General features: G+C 37.8%; 1 protein-coding gene across 1 annotated transcript in view; it reads right to left on the bottom strand.

The window, feature by feature from the left end:
* Positions 1–9,674: 9,674 nt before the first annotated feature.
* The window catches only part of LOC139936035 (TBC1 domain family member 19-like), a 238,102-nt gene continuing 230,202 nt past the window's right edge, over positions 9,675–17,574 (bottom strand). The window contains exons 16-17 of the mRNA XM_071930746.1: positions 16,105–16,258; positions 9,675–13,212 (exon numbers count right to left, since the gene is read on the bottom strand). Coding sequence (XP_071786847.1) covers positions 16,119–16,258 — 140 coding nt within the window. The 3' untranslated portion in view covers positions 9,675–13,212; positions 16,105–16,118. The remainder of the gene's footprint in view (positions 13,213–16,104; positions 16,259–17,574) is intronic.

Here is a 17,574-nt window from a genome sequence, read left to right as displayed (position 1 = left end):
TTGCTAAGGCTCTAAATTATTGGTACTCAAGATTCACTCTAGCGAGTAGGATAACCGAGTATGATTTGTAAAACACTGCAAAAAGGCAAAGAGTCCAAGATTGTTTGGTCCGACTCATGTCAAAAGACATACATTGAAAAACTTGAAGCGACTCAAACAAACTTTTACACAGACACCGATGTACGTAAAAAAAACTTTCCTGATACATGTCAAGAAAAGATCCACAGGCAAATTACTGTTGGGATTTAAACCCACAACTTTTGCCATTCTGAAATAGAAGTCTTACCAACTAGACAACCAAGATTTACCGATACCTAGGTGCAGATTGCATTCTTTACTTTAGCACAGAGTACCACAACAATTTGTTAATGTTAAAGTTGCATTGGGGATAAAGAATTATTGTTTGGTTTAACCCTGACACCGACACTGACAGCACTGTAAAAACTCCTGCGAAATAAGACTTGCTTCTGAGTTTGGAGAAATGCAAACATCAACAAGAACAAATCTTTGCCGTCTTACAGACATTCTTCTGCATTTACAGAGGCGCTGTCTTTACACCCATGAGAAAAATCTGTGCCGTCAAAAACTTTCACATGCGTTTAGAGAAATGCAAACTCTACATCGAAAACAGAACAATTTGTGCCGTCACACAGACATTCTCCTGCTTTAAGATAAACACAAATTATAGACCAATGAACAAAAATAGTGCCATCACAGACTTCCTTCTGGGTTAAAAGAGACGCAAACTCTAAACATTCGTTGACATGAATTGGGGTCAAAAGCAAAGATACCAATCATTTGTTGACAGTAATAAGGGTCAAGGCAAAAATACCAATCGATAAGAGAAACTGCACAAAAACCCTCAAATTATCTTGAAGCGTTAAGTGTCTCACACTGATATCTCAAGTTATTTTTCTAAACATGTAAGGTCTAAAGTGCTAAAATAAAATTTGAATTTGTGTACCTTGTTTCCAGTCATCCCAATCAGCCATCATCCAATAAAGTTGACTCTGCTTTGGATTCAGGTCTTAGTGAGGACATGACACAGATGATTTAGGTGCTACCTCAATAATGACACTCATCGTACTAAGTAGTTGACTTTGGGTGCCAAAGGTGTCCTTCAGAGATGTAATTGTATTGTCATCTTGCAGATTTGTTTTTCTGTAAAACAAAAGTGTTGTCTTTTAATTTTTTACAAAAAAAGAAATTGCTTCTCTTACACTTAAGTTGTGGGAACTGAGGCTGTGAGTTATTGGTACTCGAGGTGTATATGTACTACAGCGAGTAGGAGTCCTGAGTATGAGTACTTGAAAACTGCAAAAAGGCAAAGAGTCCAAGTTACGACTCATGTTAAAAGACGTACCTTGAGAAACTTTGACGTCACTCGAGTCAGCCCCAAGTGCCCTACTTGTGGAGTGGGTCACTTGGGACTGGCCCCAGGTGCATGACATCACCACAAGAGGGTGGGTGATCATTCGATTAGCGCTCGTCAGCTGGGCTCACCCGAGTGAGCACAGTGGGGTTGACCCAGGGAAGCTAGTCAACGCACCCTAAGTTTTGAATATAATTTGCTTTTACCCTGACACGATGTTACATGCATAAAGTACTTTCCTGATACATCTGAAGAAAAAGTCCCAGGTAAATTACTTAGCTGGGACTTGAACCCACAATCTTTAACCATTCTAAAATAGACGTCTTACAATTATTAGACAACCAAGATTGACCTGTAGCTAGATGCAGATAGTATCCTTTACTCTAACAAAGAGTACCACAACCATTTTTTAACAGATGTTAACTTGACATTCGGGATAACAAATTATTATTTGGTTTAATCATGACACTGATAGCACTGTAAATTCCGGAGTCCTGTGAAATAAGACTTACTTCTGAGATAGGGCAAATGCAAACTCTAAATCAACAAGAACAAATCTGTGTCGTCTTACAGACTTTCTTCTGCCTTGAGAGACACAAACTTTACACCAATGAAAACAATCTGTGCCACCACAGACTTTCTCCTGGGTTTAGAGAGACACAAACTCTAATCATTCGTCGACAGTAGTTAGGGTCAAGATGAAAGGTAGCAACCATACGTTGGCAAAATTGGGGTCAAAAACAAAGATACAAATCATTAATGTTGTCAGTAATAGGGGTAAAGGCAAAAATACCAATCGATTGATAAAAGTGCATCGAACTGTCAAGTTAACTCGAACTGAGTTGGTAAATTCTGAAGTGTCTGACACCAGAAATGATATTTCACTAAGTTTTTTCCTTTTCTTAACAAGGTCCTACCAAAGTGCTCACATAAAACATGTACCTTGTTTCCAGCCATTACAATCAGCCATCCATCCAATATAGTTGACTCTACTTCGCATTCAGGTCTTAGTGAAGACATGCCACTGATGATTAAGGCGATACCTCATTAATGACACTCATCGTACTAAGTGGTTGACTTCATGTATCAAAGTGTCCTTCAGAGTTGTAATTGTAATGTTATCTTGACGATGTGTTTTCTGTAAAACAAAAGTGTTCAAGTTGTATTTTAATTAAAGATGTTTTTACAGTATCATGATGATGATGACTAAAGCAAGCTAGTCAAAACGTTGGGACCAATTAAGAACTCACTCTGTGATAGTGCAGTTAATAGCAATCCTATAAGCTAAAGAAGTAGTCCAAGCCGATTTTCTACCTTCCGCCCAGGTGGTAGTTAAAAAACAAAGCAGTTCTTTTTAGAACTGAGAAGTCTCCGGAGAAAATTTACTCTGCATTTATATTAGAACATACATAGCAAGACATTTCTTTAACAAACTCTACTTGGCAGGTAGAAACACAAAGGTGTTACTGCAAACCAGTGTTCTAATAAACAAAAAACTTGCTTCTCTAACATCAAACTTTGTTTGAAGTGAGGATCTGAATTATTGGTACTCAAGAGGTACTCCAGCGAGTAGGATTGAGTCCCGAGTATGAGTACTACAACACTGTAAAAAGGGAAAGAGTCTAAGTTTGTATAGTCCGACTCATGTCAAAAGACATACAATGAGAAACTTGAAGCTATTCAAACAAACTTTGCTTTTACACAGACACCGATGTAAAATGTATGTGAAAGTACTCTCCTGATTCATGTCAAGAAAAAATCCACAGGCATATAACTCAGTTGGGATTTGAACCCACAAACTTAGCCATCTACCAACTAGACCACCAAGATTGACTGTTAGCTAGATGCAGATTGCATCCTTTACTTTAGTAGCCAGTACAGCAATAATTTTCAAAACATAGTAAATTTGCAGTTGGGATAAAATATATTATTTGGTTTTACCCCGACCTTGATAGCACTGCAAACTTTGGAGTCTGGAAAAATTAATATCCACATTGCTGTGTTCATGAAAACTGTAATAGTGGACTCATCCGCAGCTGGGAGACAGAATGCCATGTTTAGAAGTTGTTGAAATAATGTGCAAAAATACGAAGGCTGAAGAATAAAGAGGTGTTGTGTTGAGTTGAGTTTAGAAAATGTACTTTCTTCAGATTGATTACGCGAGTATATACAACAGCATACTACATGTACTTCTTGTAGGCCTACTGGGGATGGTATTCAAACAAATGACTTTTGCCATTCTAAAGCAGATAACCTACCAACCATACCACTTCGATTGTCCCAGTAGCATTGTACACACAGCTCAAATCCTATAGGTTAAAGGCAATAAAACCCTTTGGTCATTGTCAAAGACCAGGGCCCAATTTCATGGCTCTGCTTACCGTAAGCACAGAATCGGCGCAGGGAAATCTATGCTTACGGCAAGCATATTTCACGAGTTAGCGGCGAATTTGGGCTTCTGCGCATGCGTACTCCACCTTACTAGGCATTCTACGCTTACAAGGCTAGCGCAGAAATTCGGCACTTGCGCGTAAGCAGGGAATCTCGATCGTAAGCGCAGAATTTGGCGGTAAGCAGAGCCATGAAATTGGGCCCTGTATTCTCACTTGGTGTACCCCAACATATGATGCATAAAGTACCAAACCAGTGAAAATTTTGACTCATTAGGTCATATAAGTTGCAAGATATTATTGAAAGAAAAAACAGCCTGGTTACACAAGAAAAAAAAGACTTCAGACTTGAATGTTTTAAAATTTGAACGAGAAATTATCTTTTTCTCAAAGACTACATATTACTTCACAGGCATCTGCCACTCTAGCTCACTAGTAGCAGTGTTCTAGAAATCACAAAAAAAACAGCTTGTTCAATTGATTTGTTTGCTTTTATCAATCAAGAGTGGTTATTTCTCACAATGTGTTACTATCACAGCTCTCAATTGCATGTTACCAAGAAGTTTTTATGCTAACAATTATTTTGAGTAATTACCAATAATGTCCAGTGCCTTTTAGCAACGGAAACTGCAATTTTTTAAATAGTATGTTTGCATCAGGGATGAAGAATATTTGAAATTTACTAGTTCTATTTGCGTCAAATTTTGACAAGGCATTCAAAATAGGGATTTATAGGGATTAATAAAAGTTGGTGTTGCAGCAGTTTTAAAACTAACAGGTCTGATTCTAGTCCTGTACAACTTTGAAGATTAATTATCAACTTGAATGAAATGATTTGTTCTCCTATTATAAAAAAGTAAATAATTGCGAAATTATTGCGAGTAAAACTCATTAAAAAATGTCTTAAAAAAAAAAACATTTTGACAAGTGTCATGCTGGGCAAAAACAACAAGTTTCATGAAAAGCCTGTAAAGGTTCAGAAATCAAAACAGCACTGACATTGACAATGACATTGTGAACAACGGTTATGAGTACGTGAATCGCATGCAAATGGAGGCATTCAAGTCCGGTGAGAACCTGCAGCCATATATTTGATGTTATGTTTTGTTTGCATACAAACAAGCGGTATGTATTCCGTTGCCATGGTTATTATCATCATAAAAACATTCAGGTTTTTCATTTTTTCCTTGGTTTAAAATAATTTCACAGGTTCAGATCTGTATCTCAACCAGGTAAAGCACCTAGCACCATTTTTAAATGAGTTTCATTGTTCCCTTTATTTACATTTTAAACCCAAGGGCTAAAGACAAATTTAATAATGTTATTCAAATTCAAATATACTGTGAACATCAGCATACCATTGCTGCACTAACCAGTTCAAAGACAGTGCCCACCAAAGGTGAGATCAGTTTTAATAAAAAACCTAACAACTTTTATCATTTACCTGGGATAAAAGACCAAGATTCACACAAGAAACAGCCCATTTCGCATTAATCCGATACCCCACCAAATATGATTAACTAACATATTAGTAAGGGTGCTATCTAGGGCAATTAAAAGGCATTTTTCATGTTAAAATTTCATAATTAATAATAATAATAATTTAATTTTAAATTTAAATCTGGCTTTACTCGCCTATTAATTAATAAGAGTGATTGTGTAGTCGGTGCTCAACCCGTAGATCTGTCTGTGCTGATGTAAAGGCACTGGACTAGTGGTAGTTACTCAAAATAAGTTACAAGCAATGGAGAGCTGTCGTTGGTGAGAAACGAATTTACTTCGCTGAGGTACATTAATTTCTCACTCAAATATTAAAAGACTTCAAGCCTGACGCCTTTTTTAGACAACTGAAAGCACACAAATGTAATCAACAAGGATGTTTTTTCTTAAAGCCCAAAAGCACTTTACCAGGGACATAATCTTGTACCCCAAGTTTTTACGAAGTCGTCAGTGCTGCATGACGGACGTCTCCTTCATCAGGTCGAAATCCTCTACAAGATACTACATGGCCAAATAAATATAACAATTCCTCCAAACATCATCCTAGAGAACAGACGATCAAGCCGACACAACCAGACAAATCAACATAGCCACACCTACAGGCAACCATTCGCCAGAGTTGACTGCTACCTCTACAGCCCTTTCCCAAGAGCTGTTAGGATTTGGAACAGGCTACCAGTGGCTGCAGTCACTGCAACCAATCTGAACGGGTTCCAAAGAGAAGCACTGCCAGCTATAAGAAAGATGGAGCTACCAATCCCTCTTAGGACAAATTGACATTATCACCACCTTATAAGCACTATCTTGAAAGCACAAGCACAGAGCGCAAATGGAAATTGCAACCCACCCTCTCCAGGACAGCAGCAATGCTTATGGGAGAGTACAACAATGCAAGATGCAAGATGCAAGTGCTGGATCACCTTTTGCAACAAAGAAATAGAACACAATGCTACAATAACTACTTTGTCCCTACTACAATTTGTTTTTACAATGATTTTAAAGGAACACGTTGCCTTGGATTGGACGAGTTGGTCAATAAAAAGCGTTTGTAACCGTTTTTTATAAAATGCATATGGTTGGAAAGATGTTTTAAAAGTAGAATACAATGATCCACACAAGTTTGCCTTGAAATTGCGTGGTTTTCCTTCTACTGTGCGAACTAACATGGTCGGCCATTTATGGGAGTCAAAATTTTGACCCCCATAAATGGCCGACGTGTTAGTCGACGAGGTAAAAGGAAAACCACGCAATTTCGAGGCATGTTTGTGTGGATCATTGTATTCTACTTTTACAACATCTTTCTACCCATATGCATTTTATAAAAAACGGTTACAAACGCTTTTCAAAGACCAACTCGACCGATCCAAGGCAACGTGTTCCTTTAAGTAGCTGTGTTTTTCTGAGTTGTCTGTTTTGAGGACTTCTCTTGTGAACATTTAACATCAATTTGATGGAAGTATTATTCTTTAATGTTATAAACACAAATTTCAAATGCATTTGCTCATGTGTTTGGAGAAAAGTATACTTTAGATTAGAGGCAGTAATGTCACAACAGGATACAATTGCCCAAGTTTTTCGCACCAGAAATAAAAAGACCAATGTTGGCCTTAACCACAGCCAAGAGGAAAATATTCTGATACCCCTGACAAGTTGACATTTGAGGGCAAAAATAGGGTAAAATGTTGATTTTGCAAGTTCTTAAACAAAACATGCTTTAATACGCATGTTTAAAAAAATATTATCTACGCCCTAATGGTGAATTTGAAAGCATTTGTTATTGTTTGTGTCAAGTAAAAGCTGCACTTTGTGTAGTGATTAAAAGGTTTACACAGGAAATAAGTTTGCATTTTGGTGGGGTGGAGTTGTAAAATTAATAAGAGCTTAAAATCAGTTTTACAGACATAGACCCCCCCCCCCCACACAAAAACAAAAATAAATAAATAAATAAATAAAAATGCCCCCAAAACCCCTTCCACCCACAAAGTGTAAGAAAACCCTCCTTTTGTTTACCCTGGAGTTGACACATAATAAGTCAAATAATTTACGTGAAATGCCACATCAATAACTGATCGACCAAGAATGTCAAAATTTCGAAAAAAGGAGTACAGCGCCCCAGTGGCCAGTCTGGGTCTACCCGTCGATTACGTCACTCTATCATGTCTATGCACCCGGTTTTTTCAACCAAAACAGTCGAGTGTCAAAAACAAAATGCTCGAAAATTAATCAAATTAACCTGCAATGTACTTTTAAAACTCACCCTAGTTATGCACAAGATGTTGCTGGTTCATGTGGAGGAGCAATTGAGTCAGTTATCTTTCTAAAAAAGGTAGATTTTCAGCTGAAAATGATGTCCAAAATGGTCCGCCATTGAATTATGTTGAGACTCCATCATACATTGAATTGTGGGTATTTTTTGCCCGGGCCTCCGCCGTGACGTCATACCATAGGGAACCAGGGTCCAATTTCAAAAATTTGCTTAGCATGAAGTTTCTTCTTTGATAAAAACAGGATTACCAACCAAATTTCCATTTGTTGCATATTGTACTGTTACTGGTATTCAGCTGTTGTTTGCTTATCCTGACAATCACAGGGAAATTTGGTCGGAAATCCTGTTTTTATCAAGGCAAAAATTTCCTGCTACGCAAATTTTGGTGCTTAGCAGCTCTATGAAGTTGGGCCCAGTTTACACCATAGACACGCTGACGACCGTACCTCACACTGGCGCAAATTACGGAGCTAGACCTGTCAAAAGTGATGTGGTTTTTGTTTTCGCTTTGTTTATTCTCTAAATGAATTTCGTAATGTTTAGGCTGAAAACTTACCCCAAGTTCTAGCCGATAAAGTTGTGGCTACATCGCGATGTAGCCACAATTTTCGCCTTCTTCCAAGAGAACCAAAGTGGATGTTCATTGTGAATGTGCCAAGCCGTAAACAACTTCAAAACAACTGCCAGATAAATCCCCCCCCCCAACCTACAAAAGTCAGTCATCATACTGCCATGGTTGAAGGTAGAAGGCTCTCATTGAGTCAAGCCATCTTTTAAAAACGTAAATAATATTACTGTGGACATACTGAGGTGATTTGTCTTCGGACATTTTTTTTTTTTTGACAGTGTGACAGCTAGGAGATTATGTCCGCGGGTTCATATTATGGGCCCCGCCCCCTCCGTACCTCACAGCGGCGAACTGCTAAAAACTGCTACAAAGTAGCGCCCTCTGTTGAATAAATCTCCTCTAGCCCAGATTAATTTCCCATGATGTGGAACACAATCTCTGGGGCACAGATTTCCCTAAGAAACAGCGTAATTACTATTAAAGAGTGAAAAAGTGAAAGGGAAAGTAAACGGTGCCTAGAATATAAAGTTTATTTTGGCCACAAACAAAGTGCTTTTACGCAAACGGTTTTGTTTCCGGAAACAAACAATTGTTTGTATTAAATGCGGAAATGATCGGAGTTGCAGGAAATGTCTTGTTCACTGGCTGTGAAATCAGTAGAACGAGAAACTAGAGACGTTAAAAAGGCACTGAAAACTGTTGGTAATTACTCAAACTAATTATCAGCAATATAAACTTACTTGGTAAAAAGCAATAGAGAGCTGTTCAAAGTAAAAACATTGCAAGAAATGGCTCCCTCTGAAGTAAAATAGTTTTTTTGGGGGAAAGAGGAAATTTCTCCCTTGTGATTTGAGTGTGCAGTGAGTTTACTCATCAGCAGAACCTGTGCCGTCACATGAATGACCTGCAGAGGTTTGAGTGTGCAGTGAGTTTACTCATCAGTAGAACCTTTGCCGTCACATGAATGACCTGCAGAGGTTTGAGTGTGCAGTGAGTTTACTCAACAGTAGAACCTGTGCCGTCACATGAATGACTTGCAGAGGTTTGAGTGTGCAGTGAGTTTACTCATCAGTAGAACTTGTGCCGTCACATGAATGACCGGCAGAGGTTTGAGTGTGCAGTGAGTTTACTCATCAGTAGAACCTGTGCCGTCACATGAATGACCTGCAGGGGTTTGAGTGTGCAGTGAGTTTACTCATCAGAACCTGTGCCTTCTTTCAGCGACAATTATTTGCTTTCGCTAAGCAGAGACAAATAATTCGGCCCTGTGCCATCACATGTGTGACCTGCAGTGGTGATATGGTGTGGAGGTGGGTGGGGGTGGGGGGTACTCATGGGTTGTACTAATATTTGCTGAAGGGCTGGGAATGAGGGTGAAATGGGTTGGGGTTGCAGCTGATGGGTGCTACTGATTTAACACCCTCAATCATTCGGTGATACACCGGCAGAAGCTGCATTATTAGTGATGCCAGACTGCTCAAAATCTCCAAACCTCAAAAAGACTAGCATCCTAAAAAATTGACTTGGAATATCAAGAAAACAGTACTGAAGAAAGATCAACTGTTAGCATCAACAACACACTTTTTATTTACAGTTCTTATATTAACAAATTTGTAGCACAAAATCGTAGTTTTGTCATTTGCATTTGATTTGATAAAGGCCTTCAGTTTCATCAACACAAACTTAACTCCAGTAGAATACAAAACACCATCACAAATATTGTTTTAAAACCATATACTATGGACAAAATACATTCCTCATAAAGTTATTAAACAGCATTTAAGGAATAGGGCACTACTTTCCAGCTCATTGTGGTCTAGTAGATTGGTGCATCAGGTTAAAGGAACACGTTGCTTTGGATCGGTGGAGTTGGTCTTTGAAAAGCATTTGTAACCATTCGTTATAAAATGCTTATGGTTAGAAAGATGTTTTAAAAGTAAAATACAATGATCCACACACATTTGACTCAGCATTGCATGGTTTTCCTTTCACTTTGCGAACTAACACGGTCGGCCATTTATGGGAGTAAAACAATTTGACTCCCATAAATGGCCGGCTGTGCTTGTCGACAGGGTCAAAGGAAAACCATGCAATTTTGAGTGATACTTGTGTGGATCATTGTACTCTACTTTTAAACTATCTTTCTCATCATATGCATTTTATAGCAAATGAATACAAGCGCTTTTTAAAGACCAACTCCACCGATCCAAGGTAACGTGTGACTTTAAAGTTCTGAAGTTTGACCAGTCAGAGTGTTGGTTGGATTCCAAATCAAGACACTTGTGTCCTTGAGCAAGGGAAATGAATCTGACAGGAACGTTCTCAGATTTCAAACTCTTTCCATCACCACTTCAAAAACAAATGTTTCTCAGGAGGCTTAACACTATTGAAAGCTGTTGTACTTCTAAACATTAAGTAAGTTTTTTTATTGCGATTTATTTAAAAAGCACTTGACGCTATTGGTAATTGCTCAAAATAATTGTAAGCATAAAAATCTTCTCTGTAATAAGCAATGGAGAGCTGTTATAGTAAAAAATCATATGGCAAATGGCTCCCTCTGAATTACAGAGTTTTTGAGAAGGAGGTAATTTCTCACTCAAATATTAAAACACTTCAGGCCTGAAGCCTTTTATTAAGCAACTAAATGCGCACAAATTTGTGCAATAAGAGTGTTTTTCATTACTTTCTTGCAACTTTGATGACCAATTAAGTCAAACTCTCACAGATTTGTTATTTTATGCATTAATTGGGATACACCAAATGAGAATACTGGTCTTTGAAAATTAGGCCTACCAAATGTACACCTATCCTTTAATACTGAATACATACACCACTTTGAAATGACACTTCTAAAAGTTCACACATCTAAAATGAACTGATCATACTTTGCCTTACGATCAGAGACATTTCTTAAAGGCAGTGGACACATTTGGTAATTCTAATTATTAGCATAAAACCTTTCTTTGTGACTCGTAATGGGGAGAGGTTGATAGTATAAAACATTGTGAGAAACGGCTCCCTCTGAAGTGCCATAGTTTACAAGGAAGAAGTAATTTTCCACAAATTTGATTTTGAGACCTCAGATCTAAAACTTGAGGTCTCGAAATCAACCATCTAAACGCACACAACTTCGTGTGACAAGGGTGCTTTTTCTTTCATTATTATCTCGCAAGTTCGATGACCGATTGAGCTCAAATTTCCACAGGTTTGTTATTTTATGCATATGTTGAGACCCACCAACTGTGAAGGCTAGTCTTTGACAATTACCAATAGTGTCCACTGCCTTTAAGCATTAAGATTTCTAAGAAACAGACTCCAAAAAACAACAAATGCTGAGTGTCAGCAGCTTGTCAAACACACATCCGACAAGGATTTATATACTCATGAACGGGGGACTGCATCCTGTGGGCGAACCATCTGTGTTTTTGTAGATTTGGATGAATGTGAACATCTTTACACAAGGGATTGTTGGAGATCTGAATGCAAAGATTGGATGCCACTCGAGAAGTTTCCTTTCTGACTTAATATTACACCCAATGTTTTCTTCTAAAAGGCAGTAGACACTGTTGGTAATTACTCATAATGATTATTAGCATAAAACCTTACTTGGTAACGAGTAATGGGGCGAGGTTGAAAAGTATAAAGTGGTGTGAGAAATGGCTCCCTCTGAAGTGAATTTTACATGAATTTGATTTCAAAACCTCAGATTAAGAATTCAAGCATCTGAATGCACGGAGAGCTGTTGATAGTATAAAACAATGTGAGAAACGGCTCCCTCTGAAGTGACAAAGTTTTTGAGAAAGAAGTAATTTTCCACGCATTTGATTTTGAGAATCTTAGAATTAGATTATGAGGCCCCGAAATCAAGCATATGAAAGCACACAACTTTGTGTGACAAGGGTGTTTTTTCTTCCATTATTATCAGTACCTTCAACAACCAATTGAGCTCAAATGTTTCACATGTTTGTTATTTTGTGCATATATGCTGAGACACACCAAGTGAGAAGACTTGTCTTGACAATTACCAACGGTGTCCAGTGTCTTTAAGGGTCTTGATACCTTTTGTAGGTCAATTTCTTTTTGGCAATGACATGAATCCCTACTCCCTGTGAATGAAGATTAATGAAATATTAGCTTCATTAGTCGTCAGTTTGTGAGAAAAAGGTAAAAATCACAGGGCAAAGTTTTCAGGAGAGTCGCATATACACCAGTTCTGGTAAAGACGATGTACATGCTAAACAAAATTTCATTTCCCAAGACAAAAATTATTCTTGTGACATTGTTTTACTCATTTTAAAGCATGAAGTTATTGTGTTTTGTGTCGTACAAAAATAGCTAAACCATTTCAATTTGTAATGGACCAGATCAATTTTAGCATTTTCTTCATATAAAACAACTAGTTCTTTCTAGTTATGGTGGTTTGTGGATATCTATATTTTGATACTATATTATAACAAATTAGCTTTGGACACATGAACTATGAACACATGAACTATGAATGTCTTTCTTTTGTTAAAGCCATTGGACCCTTTTGGTTCAGAAAAAAAAAAAAAAGTTCACAGATTTACAAATAACTTACAGTGTTTACAGAAGGCAATGGTGAAAGACTTTTCTTGAAATATAAGTCCATGAAATGCTTTACTTTTCGAGAAAACAGCAAAACAATATAAATTCTCGTAAACGGATTTATTTTTAACACATGTCATGACACGGCGAAACGCGCGGAAACAAGGGCGGGGTTTTCCATTGTTTTCTCCCGACTTCGATGACTGATTGAGGCTAAATTTTCACAGGTTTGTTATTTGATATAGAAGTTGTGGTACACAAAGTGTGGGCCTTGGACAACACTGTTTACCGAAAGAGTCCAATGGCTTTGAACACCTTTGAGAGTAATTGTTCTGTTATTAATAACTGAGGGTTACATTCCGATTATTCTGGGCAAAAACAGGCAGCCAAGGACAAGCGGCCAAGAAATGCACTCTGTCAAGTTCGGCTTCTCAACTGAGGATGAAACGTCAATACGACCTCAAGTTGACCCCATTCCAGTGAGAGATTTAAAATGGTGGCAGACAAGATGACTCTGGATCAGGTTGATGTGGGCCTTGAGTCTGGTTTCCTGTGTTCAATCAAAAGAAAATGGTAGATGATCAGAACAACGACAGAAATATGCCAAGCTAAATTGTTGTCTGTGTCTGCTGAACTCGCCCTCTATGTCGGTTGTGATGAACACAGAGTGGAACCGTAACATCACATTCTAGGCCAAACGGGCTTAACTGTATCTTTTCATCCTGTTCCAGCCCCCATGAGTGTAAGAGAACTCTGAGGTTTTTAACAAAGTTATTGCTGAAGATAAAAATTCCGAAAAAAACTCCACAAAAACTTCAGTCAAATTTGAGTAGTTAGCGTCCTATTGCATGCACACAAGTTTCATGTTTGATTGCTAAATTCTAAAACCCTTTAAAGACACTGGACACTATTGGTAATTGTCAAAGACTTGTCTTCACAGTTGGTGTATCTCAACATATGCACAAAATAACAAACCTGTGTAAATTTGAGCTCAATTGGTCGTCAAAGTTGCAAGATAATAATAATGGAAGACAAAAACACCCTTGTCACACAAAGTTGTGTGCTTTCAGATGCTTTATTTCGGGTCCTCAAAATCTAATTCTAAATAATTATTTTGAGTAATTACCAATAGTGTCCACTGCCTTTAACATTATTTTGCTGGAAACATGATAACCATTTTGAACGAAAAACTTCAGAAGTTAATGTACAATATAACCCCTAAACTAAACCAGGTGTAAACCTGGCTAGCAGCATTCACATAAACCCCTCAGAGCAAGAATAAAATCTTCAGACAAGATTAGACTATAAATCTAGCATTCCCTTTTGTGTTTTAAATTGATACCCCTGTCAGGTATACAGAACAAATCAGGACGCTTCAGATAGATCATGCTCAAAAAGAAAAGAGTAAATCTTCCCTCTTCAAAAAAACAGGTCATCTATGAGTAAATTTGCTCCATTTTTCATTAGAGCGGATGGTGAATTGTAGTGTGATAAATAGTCTAGGATTGCTCCTGGGATTGGCTACATCTCTATTTCTGTGTAAGTACACCTGACTTACTTTGCAGTGTTCGGTGTTAAAGGCAGTGGACACTATTGGTAATTACTCAAAATAATTATTATCATAAAACCTTTCTTGGTGATGAGAAATGGGGAGAGGTTGATGGTAAAAATCATTGTGAGAAACGGCTCCCTCTTAAGTGCCATAGTTTTTGAGAAAGAAGTAATTTTCCACGAATTTGATTTCGAGACCTAAGATTTAGAACTTGAGGTCGCGAAATCAACGCACACAACTTCGTGTGACAAGGGTGTTTTTTTCTTTCGCTACTATCACGCAAGTTCAATGACCGATTGAGCTCAAATTTTCACAGGTTTGTTATTTTATGCATATGTTGAAATGCACCAACTGTGAAGGCTAGTCTTTGACAATTACCAATAGTGTCCACTGCCTTTAATACAATTTGGCAAATTAAAAAGTTTGGGTCAGGCAGGTTACAAATGTAGGTTTACAGTTTAAATTCCAGCAGCTGCTTTCACGAAAGGCTAGGATTAATCCTATCTCGAGTTAGGACGAGAATTACTCGTCCTAACTTTTGGATTCAATTCATCCAAAGTCCTAAGATTCATCCTAAGTTAGGAAGACTTTCATGAAATTGACAGCTGGAAACCTTTGATAATTGTCATAGACCAGTATCCTCACTTGGTGTATCCCAACAATATGCATTAGATAACCAATCTATGAAAATTTGCACTCAATTGGTCATTAAAGTTGCAGGAGAATATCGAAAGAAAAAAACACACAATTTTTGCAAAAACTTTTGCACTTTCAGATGCCTATATAAAAAGGCCTAAAAATATTTGAGTGAGAAATCATCTCTTTCCCCAAAACTATGTTACTTCAGAGGAAGCAATTTCTGACATTGTCTTCTACTAACAGTTATTTTGAGTAATAACCAAAAGTGTCCATGCCTTTAACATTCAAACTGACATTTTGCAGTTTAGCTCTCTATGTACTCGGTTCAAACAGGTTGTCCGAAGAGAGAATGCTTTTATACTTTGGCGATAGGTTACCAGCGACCGATTTCACGAAACGCTATGATTAATCCTATCTTGTGTTAGGACGAGTAACCTATCCTTACTTAGGATGGGTTCCATGCCTCATACGTCTTCAGATAGGGAACTTAACTCGTCCTAAGATTCATCCTAAGTTAGGATGAATTTGGTGAAATAGATGCCTGGAATGTGAAATGATGTTGATATTATGTTTTCATCACAACCAAACATAGAGGGCGTGCACAGCAGACACAGACGACATTGGCTCAGAGGTGCGTCGAAGCGCAATGGTGAACTTTTCATCACAAGACATACAAGGTTTGCTTTTTGCAGCTGGATTGATCAAATGCTCCTCAAAAGCAATGCAGCATGGTAAAGTGTCTTGTTTAAAGGTAGTGGACAATATTGGTAATTACTCAAAATAATTATTATCATAAAACCTTACTTAGTACCAAGTAATGGGGAGAGATTGATAGTATAAAACATTGTGAAAAACAGCTCTCTCTGAAGTGACGTAGTTTTCAAGAAGTAGTTTTCCACAAATTTGATTTCGAGACCTCAAGTTTAGAACTTGAGGTCTCGAAATCAAGCATCTGAAAGCACGCAACTTCGTGTGACAAGGGCATTGTTTTCGTTCATAGTTATCTCACAATTCGGACGACCAAACGAGCTCAAATTTTCACAGGTTTGTTATTTTATGCATATGTCGAGATACACCAAGTGAGACTGGTCTTTGACAATTACCAATAGTGTCCAGTGTCTTTAAGGACACAGGTGTCACGACTGGGAATCGAACCCACATAATAAGAAACACCAGAACTCAAAATCCGTGCTCTTAAGTTTGAGGTCAAGACACGCCACAATAAAAAATTGTTTGAGATTGAAATCTTACCTTAGATGTTGAGATTAGCTTGGGAAAATGAAGATCTGCAGTAGAGGCATAACCTGAAGAGTGGACAGGTCAGACAGCACAGCGTCGGTTGAGGCATAGGAAGCTGTCTGCATCAGGTTGACTCGACGGAAAGCAAAGATTGCTGCTGCCAGAACTGCAATAAAAAAAAATCTTAATGATTTAGTCTTCACTAACTCCATGATGGAATATATCACAAAGACCAGGGTCCAATTTAATAAAGCTGATTACGCATGAAATATTGCTTTACAGTTTCTGCTATTAAGCAAAAATTAGCAGAATACCAGTTACAGATTGTAAATGAAAAATGGCATTTTGGCTGGTAATCATATTCTGATAAGCATAATTTTGTTGTGCTTCTCTACTTCTGTTCTTAAGCTGCTCTATTTCATAAAGCCAGTAAGCGTACAGACTTGCTAAGCACAGAAAATATTGCTTACGGGAAACTGACTACCAGCCAACACTAAATTAAGTTTACATTGTTGTGACCGGTGTCCGACTCAGTTTTTTGTTTAGCAAAGAAATTTTTCAAGCAGTAAGTTCTGCTTAACAGTTATATGAAATTGGGCCCAGGATGGAACATACCACAAAGACCCGGGGTCGATTTTACAAAGAGTCAGGACTAGTCCTAACTCGGGACTAGTCCTATGAGATAGTAAAAACTTAAGGCTAGTCCTAAGTTGGGACTAGTAACTCGTCCTAACTCGAGATAAGACAAGTCTTAATTACCTCTTTGTGAAATCCACCCCAGGTAGGTTACATTTGAGTGATGTCAGGTACAATGACTTGTTCGATTATTAATGAACACTTAATAATTGACACAATCCAGATTGTGTGGTTTTTTTTTTTACTTTGTAAACTAATACAGTCCGCCATTTTGATGGAGTCAAAAATTTGGTTCTACAAATGGCGGACCACGTTCAACATTTTCTTTTAGGTACATTTGGTTGGTCATTATATTCTACTTTTAAAACATCTTTCCAATCGTATTCATCTCATAACAAACACTTTTACAGCCCAAATCACCAAATTCAAAGACAATTATGTCCCTTTAAAGAAACTGGACAGTATTGGTAATTGTCAAAGACCAGTCTTCTCGCTTGGTGTATCTCAATATCATATGTAATCCAAAGACAACATGTCCCTTTAACCTTGAGTCATGACATATATAGTGGAATTGCAGGGTAATCGTTACTAAAAGTAGCGTACTTTGTATTTCTAGCGTTAATGTGTGCAAGAAAGCATAGCGGTTAGTAGTGTCAATGCCGTCATGCTAGAGTGTCGCACTGCCTCGTAGTGTCTACTTTATGAGATGCAGTAGATTGGGAAGGCTGCATCAGTGTTTATATTGATTGGCAAAAACAGTTCAACATCAAACAGGTCAAGTTGAAGATTGTCAAACCACTGCCGCAAGTACGTTTTAAATACAAACAAAAGTCATTTTAAAGGCAC

Source organism: Asterias amurensis, chromosome 4 (assembly GCF_032118995.1).
Source record: "Asterias amurensis chromosome 4, ASM3211899v1".
In the NCBI taxonomy this organism is placed as follows: domain Eukaryota; kingdom Metazoa; phylum Echinodermata; class Asteroidea; order Forcipulatida; family Asteriidae; genus Asterias; species Asterias amurensis.
The sequence above is the reverse complement of the archived record's forward strand: the minus strand, read 5'-3'. Positions and strand labels throughout refer to the sequence as shown.